The sequence below is a fragment of the Echiichthys vipera genome, assembly GCF_963691815.1.
Source record: "Echiichthys vipera genome assembly, chromosome: 12".
NCBI lineage: Eukaryota > Metazoa > Chordata > Actinopteri > Perciformes > Trachinidae > Echiichthys > Echiichthys vipera.
In genome coordinates this window covers 14,745,424-14,768,396 of record NC_139837.1, presented here as the reverse complement: position 1 = coordinate 14,768,396, position 22,973 = coordinate 14,745,424, and the positions used below count along the sequence as shown (strand labels likewise).

The following is a 22,973-nucleotide window of genomic DNA, read 5'->3' as shown; positions in this document are numbered from 1 at the left end:
CATCTTCTGCTTTTGTCAGAGTCAATTAAGCGGACACTGATGCACAATATCCGTCACTTTGAGCTCCAGCACCGCGGCCGGTTGGACAGCGACCAGGCAGCGTCCTCAGCATCACCGCGGCTCCGCCAATCAGAGCGCAGCTCGGGGCAGATTAACCCAAACAGCCCCGGTGCTGCTCTGTAGTAGCAGCCTCGGAAACAAGCTCCCGATCCTCGTGGACTCAGTATGTGCAGATGGAGACTGTTTGGTCAACCCAATTAAAAAAAACAGGAGATTCATAACTGCCTTTTATTTTATTTTGTATATATTTAACGCGGAATCAGGGGGAGATGGACGCCGACTCGATTAGGGGAGAGAGCACGGATGCGATAGTGATGGATGATTCTCCTACAGATGATGAAAAGGGAATTCAGAAGCCTCGCAAAAGGTGGGTTGCTTTTTCTTGTCCGCGGATTTCCTCAGGTGCTTAGAAAATAAATGACATGCGGAGTAGTAGACGTGGATTTGCTTTCACCCTCCTGTGGCCTCTGTGAGTATTGTTCATCCAGCTGTGTCTATGCTGTGAACAATAGTATTATGCACAGGATATCATTTATACTTTTGTCATTAGTTTCCCGTAATTATAATTGTCATTTCAGCATTATTAGCCTAGAGCATTAATTCCTGATTGTGTTGCATGTTTGTACTGCCAGTGTAAAATGTGCTGTTGTCAACTTACTTTAAAGATTTTATTTATGCCTGGTAAACTCACAATCAACATTTCCAGGTAAAACAGAATGAGTTTATCCATGATATTAAAAACTTGACTATGAATTAAATGAACTATGAACTAAACTATGAATTTGAACAAAAATGATAAACAAGAGCTATACTTTCAGTGCCTTATTTAGTATCAACATATAGGGTGATTTGGCATATATCTCTCTCACACACACACACACACAGAGTTGACTTGAGAACAGTAGGATTGGTTCACTGTCATCAACCTCCTGCTGGGTCACATGAAGTCAGCCTGTCACTCACTCTGCTGCAAAAAAAACAAAATGGCCAAGAGGCTTCAAACATGAAAGTGGGTCTGGAAACAGCTGAGGCCTGCCACCCTTTCATTAGTGATGGGTCAAAATGAACGAACACATCTTTTTTGAACGACTCTTTTTAGTGTGTTGAACGTAACAAGTGCTTTTGAGGAAGAACTAAGATTCAAAACGATTTCACGCCTCTTCTGTTGTTATGGAGTAAGATTGCGTAGTGCAGCAACGGCACTGAATGAACGAGTGAGTCAGCATACAGGTTAACTGAACAAGATTTAACAAACTGCTCTCTTGAACTAGGACGGCTGCTACTTGCTCCTCAAAAAGACTGAACTAGCCTACCTACATACAAAATTAATATCTTTAATAATGTAAACGTATCCACGATGACTGGTAGCGCGCAAGTTTTGCTGCAGCACAAGCTACTGACCATGCATGTACTATAACAGTAGCCTTGCGAGACGACGAAAATTTGGAAAAGTTAGCCAAGCGACCAAACCAATCAGCGTTGGTTTTGAGGCGGGTTGAAGTGTGACGCAACGAGAAGTGACTGTTCAGTGTAAACAACATGGCGGCTTCACGGATGAGATGAGCGCAGCTATCAAGCAGCCGTTCGCTAACGCTATTTTTCTCTTTGATTCTTCTGTTGGAATATGGACCGGTCACCCGATATTGTGCCTTTTATCTGTAAATTTGCGTTACACAAACTGCAAATATCCATTTCAGACATGTCGTTTACTTTCTGAGCTTTTTCTCGATGCTGTTAGCGGTGATTTGCTTCGTTAATCTGATTGGTTGATTTGGCCCGAATGTTGGAGATAGACAGATAGTTTATCCAATCAGCAACAAGTATTTTCGCCCATTCCCAAAAGATCTCCAAACAAGAGCTCCCAGATGGATATGCTGAGCAAATGTGAATTATCCGAATCAATCCATCTGGCGGAGTCAGGTCACTATAACAGCTTGTCACAAAGAAACTGACACCATATTTTGCCATAAGCACCAAAACTCAAAAGGTTCGATACATTTACATATCGACTCAAAGGAACCGATTCAGCGAAAAGAACCGCTCCGCCGATCGCTACACTTCAGCTCAGCAACAGGCCACATTAGTCCTCTCTTTGCTTGGAGGCAGAGAGGTCATGTCTCAATGGTAACCCTCGACTTGCAAAACTCTCGGGAGATAGTTGAGGTTACATTGACCTTGAATGGTTAAGGTTAGAATAGGTCATTGAACAGTGAGTTTTCGTCCTCCCTCCAGAAGCTCTCTGTTGACGAAGGTTAACAGCGTGCCTCCTGCGTACAGCCTGAGCCGTCGTCCTTTTTTCTTGTGTGAGTGTGTGTATGAATGAAAGTTCAGGAGATAATTGAGGACATGACATCGACTGGCTGTGGAAAGGGAGTGAGACAGATATTTAAAGTCAGACGGAGGAGAGAGTAGTCAGAGATGACAGTCTTTAGTCTGTTAGACATGTTGTTATTCTCCTTGCTGGAGTCTTCTTAAAGCCTTAAAGCTGTTCATCACTTTTTTTTAAAGCTTTTTTGTGCTTGTTAGATTTGTGCTCAAAGGATCACCAGTCAACCGTCGCTTTGACAGAAATAAAAGGATTCTAACAAACAGCAAGAACTCAGGTGGAGCAAACATTTCACGTCTTGTACTTAACTTTTTTTACTTAACAAATTAAGATTTTACATGCTGAATGAGGAAGTTCTAAAATTCGACTGTTATGGATTAAACTAGCCAATTGTTTGCAAATGAAAGGAGCAACTTGAGCTCCACTGACCGGCTACAACAGTAAAATGCTACTTGCACAGAAATGCATCAGTAATTATGATCTAATCTATAAAACACCAATAATAGTCATTTCATCTGCATTAATCATTTTTACTTTTGATACTTAGAAGTACATTTTGCTTATGCACCTTTACTTAAATAACACTTTCAGGATTATTTCACAGTATTTATTCTAATTTTTTTTACATCAATACTTCATCCATCACTGCATACACATCAGCTAAAACTAAAGCAGTCTGATAAATAACAGCCCAGAAATAAATCTTCCTTTTGTGAAGGTTGCAATGTTCTGTTTTAGAGAGATGTTGACTCAGCTTTCTGGTAATTTTGGAGGCTGTAGTTTATGGTGCTGTTGAGTTAAAATACTCTATAGTGTGAAATGTTTAATAATATCTTAAATTCCATGGCTGTTGTATTAGGCTGCATTCATTTAGCTAGGTGTGACAAATAAACTGGGAACTGACGGTGTGAAATTGAATGAAAGCAACTTCTGTTTAACCTTGATGATGCATCTTCTGATGTTTCCCAGATTTATGAGGTCATTCTGACGTCAGTGCACAAAGCAAGTATCCTCTTTGTTATACCGGGTGTGGGGAGCAATTCAGGGGCACCTTCCTGGATGTATTTTAGTATTCATCCACTTAAATATTAATGAGTTCCATAAATTGTTCTTCTTGTGTGTGTGTGTGTGTGTGTGTGTGTGTGTGTGTGTGTGTGTGTGTGTGTGTGTGTGTGCGCGTGCGTGCGTGCTTGCATGCGTGTGTGTGTGTGTGTGTGTGTGTATCTACGTTGACTAGCTGAGTGATTGTGAAAAACCATCAAAGGGCAGTAATACGCTTCATCCTGAACCCTGAATTGAAGAGACTGTCTGGCACGAGTAATGTAGTACCCACTAATCATTTGGCATATGTTGAACCTGCATGGAGCTCAGAATGGATGAAATGTATCATCCTAGAGCATTAGAAATAGTGATAAATTAGATGACAATGTTGATTTCCAGATACTTGTATTTATAAGTGTATTTACTCACTCAAGCACCTAAATAGGATAAACTAGATGACAAACATTTGCTATGTTTCTAAGACCTGCTGAGTAGACTGTGAGCTATTTATTATTTAGATCATATTACAGATTTATTGTTATACAAAGGTAAAATACTGAGGTCAGCTCCTCGCTGAGCTCCACCATTAATCATCATCAGCTACTGTATATAAGCAATTCAACAGGCTACTCATCATCTGTGCGCCTTATTATGGGATGCAAATAAAACTGTGTGAGGTCATTAAGGCTCTGTTGACTTACTCTGTCGCCATGGTGACAAGGCAGGAAGTGCGGTTGCATACAGTCTAGAGTGGAAAAAGCAAGCAAGTGGTATAGGCTAGACGACAAGGACCTCCAGAGCTTTACTCGGTATCAGTTTGGTCTGTTTGTTTACATTAGCTTAATGAGACGTCTTAAAATTCTGGAAAAAGGTTAAATAATAATAAATCCTATTCTGTCTGACAGGAAAGCAAGACTGTGATCAGATTTAACCTCTCAATATTAAATTCCCCTCATGGTTGGATAACTAATCTTCAATGTTGTCTGACAACTTTGCAATTCTCTGTTTCAGCTTGTTCCACCTCTCCACTGAAGCTTATGTTTACACCGAGTTAAATATTCAAACCCTTTTATGGCAAACGTTGGTGTCTCCATTTGAATAAAAAAAAAAGTTTGGTATTGAGAGAAAATGGTAATATAGTAGAAAAATGAATGGAATACTAGTCTACAGCGATGCTACCTGCTCTGGGGGGCTTTTGACACAGAACTAATGTCAGCATGCTCACAGTGACAATGCTAACATGCATAACGTTTAGCAAGTATGTTAATACCATGTTCAACATCTAAGTTTGCTGTGTTAGTCTCAGTGTCATCACCCGTGGGTTTCTGAAGAGCCACAGTGCCTGACATCGACTTACTACCCGCTAATCCCGGACAATGAGGATGGAGCTAAGGCGGGCAGAACTTTAAGTCATAACATGAGTTAAATAGGTGACTTTTCAGCCCCTATACATTTGTCATGAAGAGGGGAAAATAGTTATAAAGACCAGAATTTTAACATGTTTATGCTGTAAAGTTGGGCATTTAAACACATAGGTCTATGGGAAGTGATAGCTTTTGAAGCCAGCCTTAAGTGGCTGTTGAAGCAACTGCAGATTTGGGCACTTCTGCACTGGGTTCATTCATTTCTTAGCACCAGAGGTAACATTTGCTAATTAGCACTAAACACAAAACACAGCAGAGAACTGATGGGAATGTCATTACTTTACAGGTGTTTGGTCATCAACCAAGAAGTATTGGAAATTATTAATATTTCTCCAAAGTCTTATTTCAGTTTTGTCAAATTTCATGGCAGTCCATAGATATTGAGACATTTCACTCAAAACCACAAGTCAACCTCATGGTGGTAGTGGAAAAGTCACAGGTGATGACCAGTCACAAGGGTTCATCCATTGGAAACTGTGATGTCTCTAGAAAATGTTGCATCAATCTATTATATTTTAGTCTGGACGAAAACCAACACTGCCATCTCTAGAGCTAGCTGCTAGCATGGTCAAAAAAATATTTTTTGCAACACTTTCATTTGCTTGCAACATACAGTGTAGCAACAAGAGAGAATTACATTACAAACATCACTCCAGGATCCTCCAGACTGCTGCCATTACCCATAAGTCTTCACTCAGTCCCATGTTATCTTCCTTGGACAGACAACAACAGTGCCTCTCTCATAATAGTCTGTGACATGATGTGAAAATAGTCTTTCTCACTCTCTCTTCTTTCTCTCACACCCTCCGTTCTATTTTAATTGGGCCCCCTGACTTCCACTAGTCTTCAAGTGCGTTACTTAGAAATCTGTTCCATACCTCATTAGTTCTGCAGAGCCAATCACATTTTTCCTCTCTTCTCTTCTCCTTTTCACACCCTCTCCTCAGCGAGATCCCGGCGGTGTCTCTGTGCCCTCCTGACAGCGAGGGCTCAGCTGAGGCCCAGTTGACAGTCATCCAGTGTGAAGGGGAGCTATGTGACAGCTGCAGCAGCCTCGGCAGACCCTCTTCCTCTTGCAAGCTTTATCACCAAGTATGCTAGAGCACTGACTGTATACTATGTGCACTTTAGGATAGATATTTGGGGACTCATTAAAACAAAAAGGTTAGAAATAGATCCAGGATTTGGGAGGCAGTGGCAAAAATAATCACTGTGCCACTCAAAAGGATGACACCAGAATTCTAGAGAGGTAAAATATTCCCAATTTCTGTGATTTATGCGTTATTTTTAATCCTGGTTTTGTTTTTTAGGTCCCCCAGGGTCTTCAAGCTGGGGCCTATGATTCGCCACAGACCCGTAAATGTCCCCACTGCAGCCATTACGTTCCAATCAAACCAAACACCTGCCGCCACTGTCATTCAAACACAACAGGTCCTCATACTGAAGGCGGTGTAGTGGGGAAAGTGGGACATGGTTGTAGTTCTGCACATCAGACGTCTCGTCACGGCGCAGTGAGATGTCATTGGCTGCATGGGTCAAATGAAAGCAGGACAAAGAAACCGACGCAGCGACATGTGGTGACAGTAAGGTGTGTTTAAAAGAAAAAAAAGATATTTTTGCAAATACAGTTAATCTTTTTCTAGTGGAGAGTGAGAAGATTGATGCTTGATGTTTCCAGTCTTTGTGTTAAGCTATGTGGACAGGTAATCAATCATCTTATCGAAGTAGGCAAGAACATTTTCCCATTCTGTGTTGTTTACTTTTAAAAGTTATCATAACAAAGTTCTTAACTATTAACAGGGACGGAGGACTCTACTGCATCCTTAGAAAGTAGGTAAACCCATTTTCATTTTAAAAGCCTAAATGTACTGCATGTATCTTTATTTTGATCACAATAATTATTCTTTAACCAGTGTTGTGTTTTCTTTTTGGCAGCTATTCCCAGGTGATAGTGGACTACCCGTTAGCAGTGTTGGTGGGTTGTGCCGTGCTGCTGCTGGGATGCTCACTGGCCGGACTCTTCATTGGTCCACTGCCAGACTTCTCTGACCCGCTGCTGGTGAGTCACACACACGCATGCAGGCACGTCCCCCTCGGTGCAGCACATGTACAGTATATCTACTGTTACCCTACTGTAAAGTCTACAATGCAAACCTCCCTGAGGCTGAGTGTTAATTAATGTTTCTCTAATGACTCATGATCTCGATTTACTTAAGTCACATCTCAGATTCAATGAACAACACTGAATGAGATCACACTCGCTGTCATCTTAATTAAATCGTCTAAACTTTGAGATGCAAACTTACGCGACAAACGTTAAAACATTGTTCTGAAAATGCAGCATGCGAATCCCAACAATGCATCATTAATAGTGAATCTATCATATACATATCAATGAAACATAATTGCTTTACAATATAAGTGCGGGACTCCCAACAAATGCTCATCTACCTAACAACCTATTGAAGACATTATATGGGGCTTGTGATGCTGATTTATTTAGTAAGCTGCTGCATTGCATTAATGAGCAACAGCGTCTCTCTCTCTAGCTTCGATGTCTGTGAATGTGTGTGTGCTTTTTCCTCAGGGCTTTGAGCCACGGGGAACATACATCGGAGTTCGCCAGTCCAGCTGGTCTGAGCTGCAGAAGAATACTGGCCCGGGGAGAAAATTGTCTCCTTTACCACAGCAGCTTAGTAAAAGGTCAGCAGAGGAAAATCAGTAGTGCAGATCCTTTACAAATAGATGCGAGATGTCATGCTGCGTTTATAGGTTTGTGTGGTTGAGTTTTTGCTTTTACCTTTAACTCTTACTCAAACACAAGACAGTAGAAAACAAATTCAAAAACTAGAAAAATAAAAGCAATTTAAATATATTTTTTCTCTAAACATGTTGTCAATAACATTTTCATACAGTAAGTTATCTAATCAATAGTTTCTGATTGCTATAACTTAAGATTCAGCAGCTCCCTTTAGCTCTACATGTTTTTTTTTCTTTGCATCTTTTAGCTCCTTGTTTTGGCCTCACTCATCTGTGTTTTCAGTGAAAAAGCTCTGATAAAGCCATCGTACACCACCTGCCCACCACCAAAGACAGACAGGTAGATAAGTTAGCAACTAGCTGGTGAACATAGTGGAACATGTAGCTGCTAAAGAGCCAGATATTTCCCTCAGGAGTTGATAAAGACCAAAAACAGCGCTAACAGAAGAGTGAAAAATTTGACGTACCAAGTAGGTCTCCAATTTAATGTTGCTACGTATCTGCTGTATGTGAAAATAAACAATTATTTGCGAACAAATTCACCACCAATAACTGTAAAAGGTGTTTCTAGCTTGTTGCTCCCAAGTGGGCAAAACCTCCCAATGAATGTAGTTTTAAATGATTCAATTGAAGGAAGGATCAATTTTATACTTGTTTCTGTTTAATAAGGCTAAAAAAGTGCATATGCATGTGTGTCTGTCTGTGCTAGTTTTGGGGGTGCCGTCAGGGGAGACGGGAGTGGCAGCCAGGACGCCTCTGGGCTTCGCATCAAGAGGATGCTGGCTAGAGACTCGTCTCCAGACACGTTTCTCTGTGATGCTCCAGGTGGGTCAGTCCCGTTCAGTTCATCCCTGCCAATAAACCGTTATTACACTGATGATAAATAAAAATGTCAAACTTCTGCTCCACTGATTATAGTAACAATGCAAATACAACCATAATCCTAATTGTAGATTTTTGTAGATTTGCACACTGCTGGCTCCAGCATCCTCAGCAGAGCAGACAATGAAATTAACATAACATAACATTGAAATGTAAGTGTGATGGGTGCTTATTCAGCAGTCGAGCAACTTGCATTATGTAAATACTGTGAGCCAAATGCAAAAGCCTCCAGCTTGTAAGGGAATATACAACACTCCCAGCCAACAAATGAAAGCAGTACAACATAAAAGCAACAGTAACAGCTTATTGGTTAATTGCAAATAAACAATGGTGCGATAAGAAGACAGGAACAATAGTTTTTAGTGTGGCTTCATACAGAACAGTTTGAATGCAGTTCCTTGAGCACATTATCCCAGATTTTATTTTTTAAGCTCTACTTTAAAATGGTGTGCTGGCAGATCAAAGACTACACTTCGGTTTGCCTTATTAATACGCAGAAAGCTCCCTAAATGGATTTATTAGCAATTCCAAGTCTTGAGGTTTGAACTTTATGAAGCCTAATTTTTATTCCAAACAGATGGGAGAATAGAACACACAAGCGATGTGTTTCTAGCATCATTTCTCAAAATCCAAACAAAGTGACTGCTGCTGGTCATCACGTTCCTGTATGTTGAATCCATCTGTCTCCCTCCACGCAGGCGAGCGTTTGGCTCAGCTGGTGTTTCGATCAGAAAACTCAGCAAGTCTCTGGAGTCTGAAGGCCATCCACGCCATGTGTGAGATGGAGCAGTCCAGGGTTCGTTCTGATCTAATCAGCCCTCCATCTAACCTTTACTTCTCTGCCTTCTGCTCCATTTGTCTTTAGTCATCACCGTCTGTCAGTCTCACTCTCTTCTCTTTCTCTTCTCCATCTCGACCCAAATATAAATGCTGAAATTAATAACCCTACTTTACGTGCCTTGATTGCCTCATCTGAAATACATTTTTTTGTGAAATTGTTTCAAAACTAGGCATGCGTTCAAAAACTCTTTACCCTGTCTGATACAGATTCGCTCCCAGGCTCATTTCCAGGACTTGTGCCAGCAGCATGTGAGTGGGGAGGCCGAGGGAACATCCAGAAGCGGCTGTTGTCCGAGCTGGTCTCTGGGGAATTACTTGGCTGTCCTCACTAATGCCTCCTGCTGCCTCAGCCTCACCTCACACCAGGTTTTGTAGCCTTCTACTCATTTAAAAATCATTTCAAAACAAAATACTACGAGTTTTAATTAGGTTTTTGCAAATAGTACACTGTAATAGCCAAATTATTGAAGAAAGACTCATGGCTGTATGGTAAGTATAAAGTGAATATGCTCTGCCACCAGAAGCAAATGTTTTATTAGCCTCTTCACCCACACAGAATGGAAGTAAACACGAGGTGGATAATTGCCAATGCTACTCATGTGTGATCGTGCCTCAAATCAGCAAATCTTCTCATCTAACATATTCAGGACTCTTGAGTGCATTGACTATGTTTTAGTGTCTAAAGTTTTTCCATTTTCTCCCTTTCACACAAGGTGTCTGAGTCTCTGAACCTTCTCCGGAAATGTGCTCCATACTATCACGAAGGACATCTAGTGGAAGCCTGTGTCGAGAGACCCAAACTTGGCGGATGTTCCTCCATCCCGTCTCGCTGTAAACAATCCCGTGTGGTGTTCCAGATCCTGCACTTCCTGGTTGATAAAGACTTCCTCGGCCCGCAGACTGTTGAATACCAAATCCCGACGCTCAAGTACAGCCTCTTGTTCTTACCCGTTGACAAAGGAGAACACATGATGGAGATATACATGAAAAGTCTTGAAGGCAGGGATCTGATGTACAACAACACCACAATCACTGGCATGGACTTTGGCATCAAGAAGAGTCTTTTCAAGTTCTACCTGACAAGAGATTCAATCTACCCTGTGATGGCTTTCGTGTCTCTTCTTTTCACTATGGCTCTCTATCTCCACTCTCTCTTCATAGTAGCATTATCTGTAATAGCAATCACAGGCTCGCTCCTGACGTCGTATTTCTTCTATAAAGTAGCATTTCGCCTGACATTCTTCCCCCTGGTCAACCTCTCTGCAGCTCTTATTCTCTTGGGAAGCTGCTCCAATCAGGTTTTCATCTTCGCCGATTTCTGGAATCTGCAGCTATCACAGAACCCCTCAGTCTCCCGGGAGAAGAGGGTAAACAGAGCTTTGCAGGAAGTCGGCTATTTGATTTTAGCTTCAGGGTTGACCTCCAGCGCAGCATTTTTCTCTGGTTATCTCAGCAGCATCACAGCAATCAGATGCTTCTCTGTTTATCTAGGAACTGCCTCATTTATCAGCTCAATATTGGCGTTAGTTTGGCTGCCGTGCTCTTTCATTTTACGCGAGCGCTACATGGAAGCATCCTCTGCATCTGTAGCAGCGCAGGGATGGAAACCATGCTGCTCCAAAAACACCAGAGGCTTTTGGGATACGAGTTCACGCAAGAGATGCCTCTTCACTCTCGGGCAGAAGCTAAGAGAATTAAAAAGAGGCCTCAGCGACACTTCCAATTTGTTATTTCTGAAAATCCTGCCTTGCGGAGTGGTGAAGTTTAGGTACATTTGGGTGTGCTGGTTTGCAGTGCTTGCTGCCGGGGGCACGTACATGTCCTGCATTGACCCAGGCATGAAGCTGCCCACTTTAGACAGCAGGGTCGCCCAGCTTTTCCGTTCGAGCCACCCGTTTGAAAGATATGACGCAGAATATCGTCACATGTTTATATTTGAGAGACAGAGGAATGGAGAGGATAAACCGGTTACGTTAATGCTTGTCTGGGGTGTCAAACCAACTGATAACGGGGATCACTTTAACCCCAAGAGCAATGGCTCTTTGGTTCTTGACCCAGACTTTAACATGAGTCGACCAGACGCTCAGGTTTGGCTGAGAGACTTATGTGGACGGGTTCAGAACCAAAGCTTTTATTCCCCTCCGTCACCTGAGGATAAAGACGTTATGACAGACAACATCTGTCTTGTGGAGCAGCTAATACAGTGGGTGTCTGTCAGACGGTGCTCAGAGACTGATGACTCCCTCCATTTTTGCTGTAATGACATCCCGTTCCCCTACAAACCCAGCGTTTTTGAGAACTGCCTCAGTATGATGCTGGCAGAGAGGTATGCTGAGGGCCATCTGGCCCACAGTGGAGGCCTGTACTTCCAGCCAGATGGCAGGGTTGCTGCCCTTGTGTTGGCTTTCAAAACGACATACCTCTACAGCTTCAACTTCAACAGAACCAGTATTTTCTACAGAGAAATCCTGACATGGTTTGAGAAAGAAATATCAGGAGCACCACAGGGGCTGGACAAGGGCTGGTTCATCAGTAATATGTCTCTTTTTGATCTACAACAGGCTTTAAGCTCAGAGACTCTGGTAGTCGCTGGCTTCTCAATAGCTCTCACATTTGCTTTGCTTCTCTTAACTACCTGGAATATTCCACTGAGTATATATGGGACTGTAGCTGTAGGAGGAAGTGTTTTTGTCACCATCGGCCTCCTTGTTCTTCTTGAATGGCAGTTGAGTGGCATTGAGGCTCTGTTTATATCAGCAGCAGCAGGACTGTCTGTTGATTTTATTGCCAACTACTGTATCTCCTACAGCTTGGCTCCTCATTCAGATAAAATTGGGAAAGTAGCACACTCCACTAAAAGGATGGGATGTCCTGTAGCATTAGTTTCTGGTGCATTTTTCTCCATGGGGATCATCATGTTGCCTGCCACTGTGTTACTGTTCAGAAAATTGGGGATTTTCCTCTTTTTGATTAAATGTGTAGCATGTGGATTTGCAACTTTCTTTTTCCAGTCCCTATGCTGCTTTTTTGGACCCCAGAAAAACTGTGGAAGGATCACGCTGCCATGTTTTGTAGATCACAATAATGGCGTGCTGTCCTCTCGCTCAGCAGCAGAGCCCGGTTCCTCATCAACCTTGGCTGCTAACGGGGCCTTTGGCAGATCTAGAGTGAGGAGGAGTTATGACAAAGACGCAGGTGGCTATCTCTACCCTGACCACCAACATCCGCAGAGACAGAAACAGACTGGAGTGGGGGCAGGTGGGAGCCGAGGTCCGGAGCAGTATGAGCTGCAGCCATTGGCCTATCGACTGAGCGACAGCTTTGAAAACAGCACCTGCACCAGTAAGCTGTCCAACCGGCCGTCTATGCTCTCTGATGAGATTGAGTACTGTGGGAGAGATGTGGACAGGAATAGCATGGATGGAGACAGTGAGGGGATGTGCAGTCATCAACATAAGACCTGCCAATCACCTCCAGCCCTCCAGACTTCATCTCCGTACAAAGAAAACACCCTGCGGCCTGTAGGCGTAGCACAAGAAGACGTAGCAAAGGATAAGCTGCTGTGTAAAACATGCAGAGGTCAGCCCGGTGGGCACTGGAGCAATACATCCTTCTCGTCATCTTCCAGCATAGAGGACACTATCATCAGTCACACTCTGGAGACTATCGACCAGCCATCTCTCAGCAAAGACGAGCAAACCACAGAGGAGAGCCTCCATCACCACCATTACTCCAATAAAGGGCACCTCTTCTCCCAGTCTCAGAGCTCCTGCGAGGGTCTGGAGGACTCTAACGAAACATGCCTGAGTGACATAGAACCAGGGCCTTCAAATACGCAGCAAAATGAAGAAGAAGAGAATCAGTTACAACCAGGGCATCTAAACGGAAAGAGAGACACACTTCGTCTGTCATTGAAAGAAACTGTTTATGAGACTTGCAATAAGGGCCGCATCAGTCAGAGCGAAGAAGTTGTCATCTTACCCAACAGTAAGCCAGACATGCCAGACATTTGGATAAAGAGAGGCGGACAACGGGAGGATACATGTTGAGCAAATGCTTAAGAAATCGATGCAAACACTGTGTATTAAAAAAAAAGAAGACGCTGTACTTTCACAGGCATATAGAAACTACAAAAGGAGCATACACGGTTACTTTCATGTAATACTCAAAGGAAATACAAGCCAACTGCATATGTAACATTTGACAGCATGTTTGTCTCATGTTGATGCTAGGGTTGTTACAGTGTATGTCACAGGGTCAGAGCATGAGTGTCTCTTAAGCGAAAGGTCAAATCAAAGCATGACTTGGTAATACCTGCATTTTCAGACAGAAGACAAAGAAAAATCATTAAGTACTGCACCTGATGCAGAGTTTATTGTGTGACTGTAACTTTTTGACATCTGCACAGACTGAATTATAACAAATACTGTCTCACCTGTGTGCAGCTGCCGGCCTTTCTCCTTGCTGGAATTGACCTTGATGAGCCATAACCATGCGTGGACTTTTGAATATTTTAGGATAAATGTGAGAGAATACAGAGAAAGCTGCAAATGATCATTTAAGTGTGATTGGTTAGTTTTGCACCTTGAAGCGATAATATGTACAGTATGTCCTTTGTGGCCATGACTACATAGAAAGCCAGAAAGCTACAGTTAGTAATGTGTCGTTTGTAGTGTCATGGCTTGTTTGCATTTAGTGTTTCGCTGTCAAATTAAGAGTCATGATGTCTGTTCCAGTGTCAGTGCCAAAATTTTTCTAATGCCGATGTAACAGTATGTGTGGGTTTATACACAGTTGGAGAATTAAGGTGCGTACAACTCCAGGACACATGGATGTGAGTGTATGCCTTCGCCTTTGAAAAGGAGGAAGCTCTAATTTATATTTCCACTGCAGTAGTTGTGCCACCACTGCTTCAACAGCTCACAACGTGTACATAGAGCTAACTGCCTTCATCTGCACCCCAACCCACAACTGAGATGTCACTTCAGCTGTTTTTATGTGCAAATAACAGTATTTATGACATGAACAGCATGTGCCAAATGTCTTTCCAAAACTGTCTTTTGTGCAAAGGGTGTGTTATTTAGAAAAGTAAAATATGAGGTGTGTCTGTGGCCCCTAATATGATATTATGTTTATTAAAAAGGTGTTAGAAGTGCAGTGACGGTGGTTAACACAAAGACCTGTGCGAGAAGAGACTTGTGCCTATGAGCAGCATTATTTTCAAGCTCTCTCTTTGTATGAAGTGTTTGCTTTTGACATCTTGACTGTATAAATCACAACCTTCAGTGAGCCTTCTCTTTGAATCATTCAGCAGAAAATAACCTGCCTTAGAGACTGAAATTAAATTAATCACAGGCTTTCTATGAACACAACTTAAAAGGTCACCAACACTATAATTTAAAAAAGAGTCAATGTTGTTAATTTTTCACAAAACTGAATAAATCATTTATTTTTTCTGCAGAATGGCTTTTAATTTATTTCAAGTTGGTTGGAGTACTGGGCAGATTAAAGGCTAAAAGGATGAAATTAAAAGTATTTCCTTGACATTAAAACAAAGCGAATTAATACAATTGTGCCTTAATCAGACATAGACGTTAAACAGCTTAGAATCAAAGTAAAACACATTTCCAAATCAACAGCATACTTTGCATTTGCATAACAGAAAAATCAAGTGCCTCAGAGCAAAAGCTCTTAAAGGATTTCTGATCATATTTTTTTTAGATATCTGAGAAAAAAAATCCACAAAGGCAATAACCTACATGTCAATGTCATCACATTTAGCATCAGGTCTAACTCAATCAGCCTCAACCCAGTCCTCTTTGGCCCAGTCGGGTAAACGTGTGGAATACTCAAAATCAGGTCCTTTGTAGCGTAAAGCGTGAAGATACATGATGAGTTCCTTCTCTGTGGGATCTGGTCGTATTAGCTTACATTCGCTGCACAGGTGGTCTCTAGTCTCTGGTGGAGCTTTGTGAGTTGTTGCTTCCGTTTGATTTCCATTTAAATCATTGGGTTGAGATTTGAGTACGGTGTTGTCACTGTCTGGGTCTGTGCAGCCCTGACTCTGCTCATCCAGTGTCTCACTGCTTGAGGCATGTCCTGTCGGCATCTGTGTGTCAATGAGATGACTCTCTGTACTTTTGTCCGGATCAGCGGTGCCTTCTACTACATCTACTTTCTCAGATCTTGTCTTTTTCTCTGGCTCTTCTTCAATCTTTATCCCAACATCAGGAATATCCAGTAGGTGAAGACTTTCCTGAGAGCGATGTTCCTCTACCAGGGCCTGCAGCAGCTCCTCATTACTCTTTCCCAACACTCCCCCCTTCCCCCTGTGGGGACCCCAGGCTGAGGACCCGTAGATAGGATCATTGAGGATGGGGAAGCCCAGGTGCTGGAGGTGGACTCGGATCTGGTGTGTGCGGCCTGTCAGGGGTAAACAGCGGACCACGCTGGTTTTTCCGTTAAAACTAACCCTCTGGAAGATGGTTCTGCACTCCTTTCCTGCCGGGTCAACTCGGCAGAGGCCAATTTTAAAGGAAATGACCTTAATGGGCTCCTCGCAGGTCAGCTCATCCTCTGGAAACTCCCCCTCTACTCTGCACATATACTCCTTCTCAAGCTGTAAGGAAGCATAAATGTAAAAGACATTTTTTGGAATTATATAACGCAGTAAGATTATGATGCATTACGGGAAAAGTACAACAGAAGCTAAAGAATAACACCAGAAAAATCTTACACGGTATTGTCTAAACGCACTTGCATATATGGCAATGTCAATGATGGTACTGTGGATTTAACAAAGCATGGAACCTCCGCCTGAACGTACCTGTCTGTCTCTCACCAACTGGTCCAGTTTCTGTGACGTCTCCAGTGTCCTGGCAAACAGCAGCACTCCAGAGGTGAGCCTGTCCAGTCTGTGGACTGTGTGGAGCTCAGAGATGCCCCGCTCTTTTCCCAGGATGAAAATCACTGTGTTGTGGCGGAAACGGCCGCAAGGGTGGACAGGGATGGAGGCGGGCTTGTCGACCACAAGCACTTTGCCGTCATCCACCAGAACATCCAAGGGTCTGCCGACTACAGGGGGCTCATGGCGGTGCACTGTGTTCTTCATAAGGTCATTATTCTGTGGACAGTCAGGGAAGACGTAAACTTGTTTCCACAATGTTAACAGTAAAATCACCCCTGTACCAAAGAGCATTTAGCATCAGGTCACCGTTTCTCTAACATGTTTATGCTCCATCAGATTGCAGCATTAAGATTTGATTTAGTTGCATCTTTAAAAAGACGAATGGCTCAATTTTGGCTAAAAAAGGACGAGGAAACTCTTATTTCTATTTCCAAAGCAATAGTTGTACCATCACATGCCACTGTGTCAACAGCTAACAGTTTGTAAACCGAGATTTAGCCTCATCTCAACGGCTCCCTGTTGCTTTTAGAATAAATTTTAAGATTTTACTGATCACAAAGCTTGTCTAGCCCCAGATTCTTTTGCAAACGCTGATCCCATACGAGCCTGTTTGCAGCCTTGGATCCACGTGCATCCCCTTCTAACAGTTCCAGAGTCAAGACTGAAAACCAGGGGAGCTCTTGTCCAACAGGGCCCCTCAGCTTCTGACCGACCTGCCCGAGGAGCTACGGCTTACGAAATCAGTGAGTTCTTTTAAAATCACATCTAAAAAGACATGCTTTTATGTGATGCCATCTTTGGATTAATTTCTATTTTATCGTATGGTCTTTTTACCTTGTCACAAAGAGCTGTTACCTTGTAAATTTCATTTTTTTTGGTTGTTCATTTGTCATTTTTACTCTTCATAAAAGCGTCCTATCGTTGATCTTGCCTTGTTGATGTGTGACTTTTAAAATATGCTATATAAATAGAGGTAATATTACTACTAAGACTACCAATGTCATGATATACAATAGGAACTGATTTGAATCACCCATGCCTGCATAATAACACTGGGGATAGGGGATGAGACACTGACCCTGAGCACCAAAGACAGGTCCTCCACAGGTGTGTCGTTCAGCCGGATGCGACCCTCTTTGGCAGCCCTCTGGTAATACTCTATGGTCTCGGCCCTGAACTCGCTGCTGAACACCTCCAGAAGGCTCTTCCCAATCCACCGACCTTTGCAGTACGTTTTGAAGTCAAAGTGGTACGGATGCACTTTGCGCAGACCACCTTCAAAGTAGTAGGTGGTCTCGTCGAAATGCTCCTGGCTGAAGCTGACACCCGGGTTCCTCTTCTGCGGAGGGGGGATGTATCTCTCCCCCGGACGGAGCTTCTTCCCCCCGGCTCCTCTCCGCCTCTTGCCTCGGCCCCTTGTCTCAGGTTCGCCCAGCTCGTCGCTTTTTCGTTTGCTGCTTTCTGCCGCCTCTCTCTCCCCTGACACCGGGCTGTTTACCTCCGCCTTAGCTGCGTTTTCGACGGCTGCCTGCTCCATCGTGAAACTACGCTGTTGACACAAAGAATTAATGTCATAAAAGCAAATTAAGCCTCGGTGTAGTTTATGAATTACACGCCAATTAACTCCCGTTTGACCCGGAGAGAAGAAAGACCCCACGTTACACTTTCTCAAGCCTCTGACCGACCGACTCACGTGCATTACTTTCAAGCCAGAGGTCCTCAGTTATATGCGCACCGTGATGACGTTATTTTGTAGTCCAATCGGTCCAATGTGTAGTTCAATACTTCTTCTTCTGCGACTTTAGAGCAGATCACCTGCTCCCTGAGGCATTATCGCCACCAACTGTTCATCATGTGTATTAAGTTTAGTTAGAAGATATTGTATCTACATTTTGTTTATCCTCAAAGCAATTTCAGTCAAAAGCAACTGGCCTGATTATTTGTCTTCTAGGAAGACGTTTCACCTCTCATCCAAGAGGCTTCATCAGTTCATTTACGCATCTGACCAGGCTGGGAAACGTCTTCCTAGACAAATAACCAGTCCAGTTGCTTTTGACTGAAATTGCTTTGAGGATAACGATGACCTGGACGAATGAGAACATTCACAGGCCAATATTAATAATAAAATGTATTTGTAGAGGACCTTTCATACCAAAAATGCAGCTCAGAGTGCTTTATATTAAAAGCATAAAAATAGAACAAACAATGCAATTGTTAAGAAATAAAGGAAGGGTTGCGACTTTAAGGTTAAATGTGCAGAATGAGCAGAACACCGCCATCTAGTGTCTCAAGATGGTAGCCGCAACAACAAAAAATAATTCCAGCAAGCAATCAGCTTGCGTTATGTGAAGTGATGAATCATACAGGGTAAAGACTAATTTCTACCAATCAATTAACTTTACAACAGTATTTAACGTTAGTCTTTAACTGGAAGTCTTTCTTTGAGTGCTGTGTAATCGATTAGCTAGCTCTCAGTTCAAATTATTCCTTGTTTCTGTAGCAACAACAGAAAACCCTGGCAACCAGCAATGCCCAACTCTATTGGCTGGCACAATGTAAACTAAACGTGACAGAAAGTCATTGTCAAACCCGTAAACACATTTTTTTTTTTAAATATGAATTCAGACTAAATATATTTCTTTATGGAAAAGCAATACTTTCATTCTGTACCCCTCAAAACTCCCTGCGGGTGTATTATTATTATTATTTTCTTTTAAATATAGCTTTTCATAAAGACGCTACATATTTAACCTTTAAGTAATTAGAGGTTGAAGTCAAAATCCTAATTTGTTTCAGGTTTTTAATATTTTGTTCTTTTATGTGAGAAGAATGTACTTAAGTTGTTTATGTGGAAATCTCTGGGGAAATTATTTAAAATGTTGTTAAACTAATTCAATTAAAGAAACTGAAGTAAGGCAGGGTAGGTAAGGTCATATAACTAAGAATATCAGATGTTTCTCCAACATGCACCTTTTTGATCAGGGAAATTGTATTATGTTGTTACAGACTACGGCTTGAGTGAATATGGTATTCTGTAAAAAACTACTTTGAAAATATAACTGTAATATTATTTTGGTTATCCAGTATTTTTAGGTGATTTATAAATGAGTCTCGTCACAATTACATAACTGAAAAATGCAGACAATGAAAACGTTTTGTTGATTAACTGTAGTACATTGTTAAATATCCTGTGTCCTTCTCATAATCAAAATATTAAACATTCCTTTCTTGTTCTTGATGTAATTCTTTTCAGAAGAAAAGTGAAAACAAAGTATCCATTTAGGGGCTTTTATTAATAAATCTTATAAGTGTACACATAATTAAACATTTGTACAGTTTGAAAAAAGCGTTTATATTAATAAATTGTTGGCACTATGCCCTCTCTGCTCTACAGTAACAAACTGGACAAATTCTACATATACAGTGTATAAAGCCAGTAAGATGAAGTTCTACTTACCACAAAATATATAACTTTGTTATATTTCCGGATTTCTTATGTCACCTTGGCTTGTACTTCGGTTTGTCTTTACATGTTACGGTCTGCGTTAATAGCCAAAGCATACCCATAAGATTACACACAAATTTGCACAAACAAAGTTGAAAATTTACCACTAATCTGAATAATCTGAATCATCCACTGTAGCTTCTGAATTTGCCTCATGGCCGAACTTCTCTAACGTATCCATAAATAACACCGTGAATCACTTAGATCTCAGACAACTCTCTCACTGACTCAGAGGATTCTGTGAGTAAGGTCATCAGTCCAGCGGTGGTCACTCATTCAGTCACTCACTGTTTTATCACTCTGGGAAGACAATCGAACAGAGCGAGATCCTCCTTGTTGGTTGCTAGGAGACAGCCCGGCGGGGCAGGTGGCCGATAAGACTGGAGCTCAGTGAAACGAGGAGTGCTATGGGGTCCCCGAGATGCAGCACCAACGCCACCTCCTGCGGGGGCAACCACACTGCAGTCAGAGCTCACCTCTGGGGAGAGAAGGAAGGATAGCATGGATGTCACAGGAACACGACACAGGATGGAGGTGGATGTGACTTATAAAACACACTGAGGATTACAGAGGCACCTGATGGAGGTTTGTCAGTACATAAAGTGATTTCCCTTCATTGATTTTGGTTTTAAAATGATTTATGGTTATGGGTGTTTTCCTGCAATACCCAGGCCACTGTCGTCTCTTGTCAGTCAGGGGGACGTAAACCACTCCCATCAAAGCTTTCTTGAGAAAGGTCCCATCGCTCTGCCGATCGTACTGTTCTAGCACCTGACTGCCACCGTCGGGGCCCACTGGGAGAACCAAACGCCCACCAGGCTTCAGCTGCTCCAGAAGCTTTAACGAAGTGAGGGCAGAAAACAAAAAGTTTACATGTGGTGATAGTTGAGTTCAAGAGGCAATGAGACACTTCTGTCAAATGCATATCAAAGTTCCCTCGCAGCTTACAGCACTTACAGACCACTGACTGTTTAGATTTACTGCAATTTCTTTTAATCTGAACTCTCAGTGCCGCCTTGTTTGGAGACTTCGGATGTAACTGTATAAGTGCGTGATTCTCTTATTCCATTTTCACAGGAGTAAAAGCCACACATGTCCTTACAGCCTTAGGAAGAGTAGCTGCAGCTGCACCAACATGAATGGCATCATACGGCGCTCCGTCTGGGTGACCGAGCCTTCCATCTCCCACTGTGGACAGATGTAGGCATGCCTTTTATAGTTTTCTGTAACTGTGCCACATCAGAATTTGAAAGAAATGTCCTGACTCACCTATTAGTTTGATGCGTCCAGAGGTGAGCAGTTCTGGGTCATCAGCTTGCACATTTTTTATTGACATTTTAACAAGTTCATCAATGTGTTCAATGCCAACGACTCTACCACTGGACCCTGTCTACAAACAGCAGAAAAATGTAGCCATTGCACTCACTCATATAATGTATTTTATGCCAACTGGTAGGAAACATGCAAAACGTATACAGAACTTACCATCCTTGCAAAGCAGGCTGTGAGATATCCACTTCCTGAACCCACATCCAGTGCCGATGCCCCTTCGGTTAGTTTGTCACTCAACAGCTCCAAAGCGTGAGCATGCTGTCGAACCACCAGAGGAAAACATAAATCCAATCATGTGTATTAGAGTTCATCTTAAGCAGCTCAGTGTTTGTTACTCACCATGTGTGGTGCACTGATGGTCGCCCTGTAGCCTGTGATAACAAATGTCATAGCACACATCAGTTTTCATGAAACAGATATTATTCTACAGCACAATGTATAGGATTGAAAGGAAAGTGTGTGCATGTGTCTATAAAGAGTGACTTGAATGAATACCTATGGACTGAGGAGAGTCTGCATAAGGATAGTCTGTGGAGTAGAGCCCCCTGTCTGTAGCCAGCATGGCATCAAACACTCGGTCGCTGCGGATCACCCCGTGATCTGGAGAAGAGAAGAGGAGCCATGACACTGAGCTGCACTGGGAAATGTTAAATGCAAAATGTGTGTAGGATGAACTCTGTGACGCTGAAGTCTTTTTGCGGTTTCATTTTTGTTTGAAACTTTGAAATCAACTAAAATGTTTACTTTGGAATTTTCTTTTTACATTTCAAATTGTTTTTTGTTGGTGTCATTATTCTTATTTTTTTAATATGGTGATAATGTCTAAGGTTAGAGAAGTTACGGTTTTCAGAGGGGATCTTTGCATTCCACAAAACTCAGGACCCACTGCTGACTCATATTAGTAACAGTCTTACTGTTATTCCTGATGATGCTGAGGACACTTCCTAGTGCTGGAAGGCAAGATTTCTGTTGTGTTTGCCCTTCTTGCATTACCTTATTTGTTTTTTTTATTAACCTCTCTACTTGGTTGGTTATTGTGACCATGTCTGAGATGGGTTGTTGGGTGGGACAGCTGTATCCATGTTGGGTTTTTTTTTTCTGTTCCTGTCCTTTTTTCTCTCACCTTAAAGCAGACACACTGTACAAATATAATACTTTTTCTTGTGTACTTTTCTGCACAATTCAATAAAAAAATCTAGAAAAAAATATGGTAATGAACGCTGGTTTGAGGGGCCCCCTGTGATTTTTTTCCTAGGCCCCCGGCAGACTCTTTAATCGCCTCTGTTAATAATTGACAACTTTATCACTGCATTCACCCTAGTTTATTTGAAAAACAGTAAGTGTCACACTCAAAGTATCTTAAAAACTGTGGACTTAGAGGTTTGTCAAAGTCCCTGACATCAGCCCCATTACCCCTCAGCCTGCTGATGAGCTCTGGGTGTGTTTTGCCGCTGGACATCCACGCCATGCTCCGGGACAGCAGCACACCCATCGGGAACGCCACTGCAGCCAGGCGCATAAACGCTGCTTGCATCTCCTACGCTGGATGCCCTGCAGTGACATGATGATCAGCGCTCGCAAACTGAGTACATGACACACACATGACTATAACATACATTTAATAGTCACAATATCAATCTATATTATCACGGCGCAGTTGCCATTGTTGATACCAGTTCTTCAAATACTCACGAAAACAATATTCAACAGAGGTCAGCAGCTTGTTTACCTCGGTAGTTCCGTTCCTTCCCTGCTGAGACAAACTTCCTGGTTCCCTCCCTGAGTGAAGCACAGCGACTGACCAATAAGATGCGGGCTGGCCAACATGAAACCCCAGAGAGCCAATCACAACTCACGACAACTTTGACGGGCAGTTACAACGTCCAATCATATGAC

The 22,973-nt window shown here is 42.4% G+C and overlaps 3 protein-coding genes across 3 annotated transcripts; 1 reads left to right on the top strand and 2 right to left on the bottom strand.

Moving 5' to 3' along the window:
• Window positions 1-329: 329 nt before the first annotated feature.
• On the top strand, window positions 330-13,382 carry disp2 (dispatched RND transporter family member 2; the record flags this gene model as incomplete). Its single annotated transcript, XM_083924491.1, has 10 exons — window positions 330-427; window positions 5,799-5,943; window positions 6,162-6,439; window positions 6,652-6,681; window positions 6,787-6,910; window positions 7,439-7,554; window positions 8,321-8,436; window positions 9,192-9,289; window positions 9,541-9,699; window positions 10,047-13,382. 10 exons carry the CDS (start codon window positions 330-332, stop codon window positions 13,380-13,382), a joined length of 4,500 nt encoding a protein of 1,499 aa, XP_083780617.1.
• Window positions 13,383-14,822: 1,440 nt separating this feature from the next.
• Window positions 14,823-17,889, bottom strand: rpusd2 (RNA pseudouridine synthase domain containing 2). The gene is made up of 3 exons (XM_083924923.1): window positions 17,319-17,889; window positions 16,160-16,456; window positions 14,823-15,952 (listed from the first exon to the last, which is right to left on the bottom strand). Exons 1-3 carry the CDS (start codon window positions 17,775-17,777, stop codon window positions 15,128-15,130), a joined length of 1,581 nt encoding a protein of 526 aa, XP_083781049.1. The 5' UTR covers window positions 17,778-17,889; the 3' UTR covers window positions 14,823-15,127.
• Window positions 17,890-19,534: 1,645 nt separating this feature from the next.
• On the bottom strand, window positions 19,535-22,828 carry pcmtl (l-isoaspartyl protein carboxyl methyltransferase, like). Its single transcript, XM_083924311.1, has 9 exons — window positions 22,770-22,828; window positions 22,491-22,628; window positions 21,573-21,677; window positions 21,417-21,448; window positions 21,231-21,335; window positions 21,015-21,135; window positions 20,848-20,933; window positions 20,413-20,582; window positions 19,535-20,187 (listed from the first exon to the last, which is right to left on the bottom strand). Exons 2-9 carry the CDS (start codon window positions 22,609-22,611, stop codon window positions 20,151-20,153), a joined length of 777 nt encoding a protein of 258 aa, XP_083780437.1. The 5' UTR covers window positions 22,612-22,628; window positions 22,770-22,828; the 3' UTR covers window positions 19,535-20,150.
• Between the last annotated feature and the right edge of the window lie 145 nt (window positions 22,829-22,973).

Bases quoted from the DNA above. Each gene is read 5' to 3' on its own strand.
- rpusd2 (XM_083924923.1), bottom strand. From the start codon at position 17,777: ATGGAGCAGGCAGCCGTCGAAAACGCAGCTAAGGCGGAGGTAAACAGC. The intron at 16,457-17,318 runs GTCAGTGTCTCA...GACTGTCCACAG, and splicing joins ACCTGTCTTTGGTGCTCAGG to AATAATGACCTTATGAAGAA. The intron at 15,953-16,159 runs GTACGTTCAGGC...GCTTCCTTACAG, and splicing joins AGTTGGTGAGAGACAGACAG to CTTGAGAAGGAGTATATGTG.
- pcmtl (XM_083924311.1), bottom strand. From the start codon at position 22,611: ATGCAAGCAGCGTTTATGCGCCTGGCTGCAGTGGCGTTCCCGATGGGT. The intron at 21,678-22,490 runs GTAATGGGGCTG...TCTCTTCTCCAG, and splicing joins GCTCATCAGCAGGCTGAGGG to ATCACGGGGTGATCCGCAGC. The intron at 21,336-21,416 runs GTGAGTAACAAA...GTGGTTCGACAG, and splicing joins CCATCAGTGCACCACACATG to CATGCTCACGCTTTGGAGCT.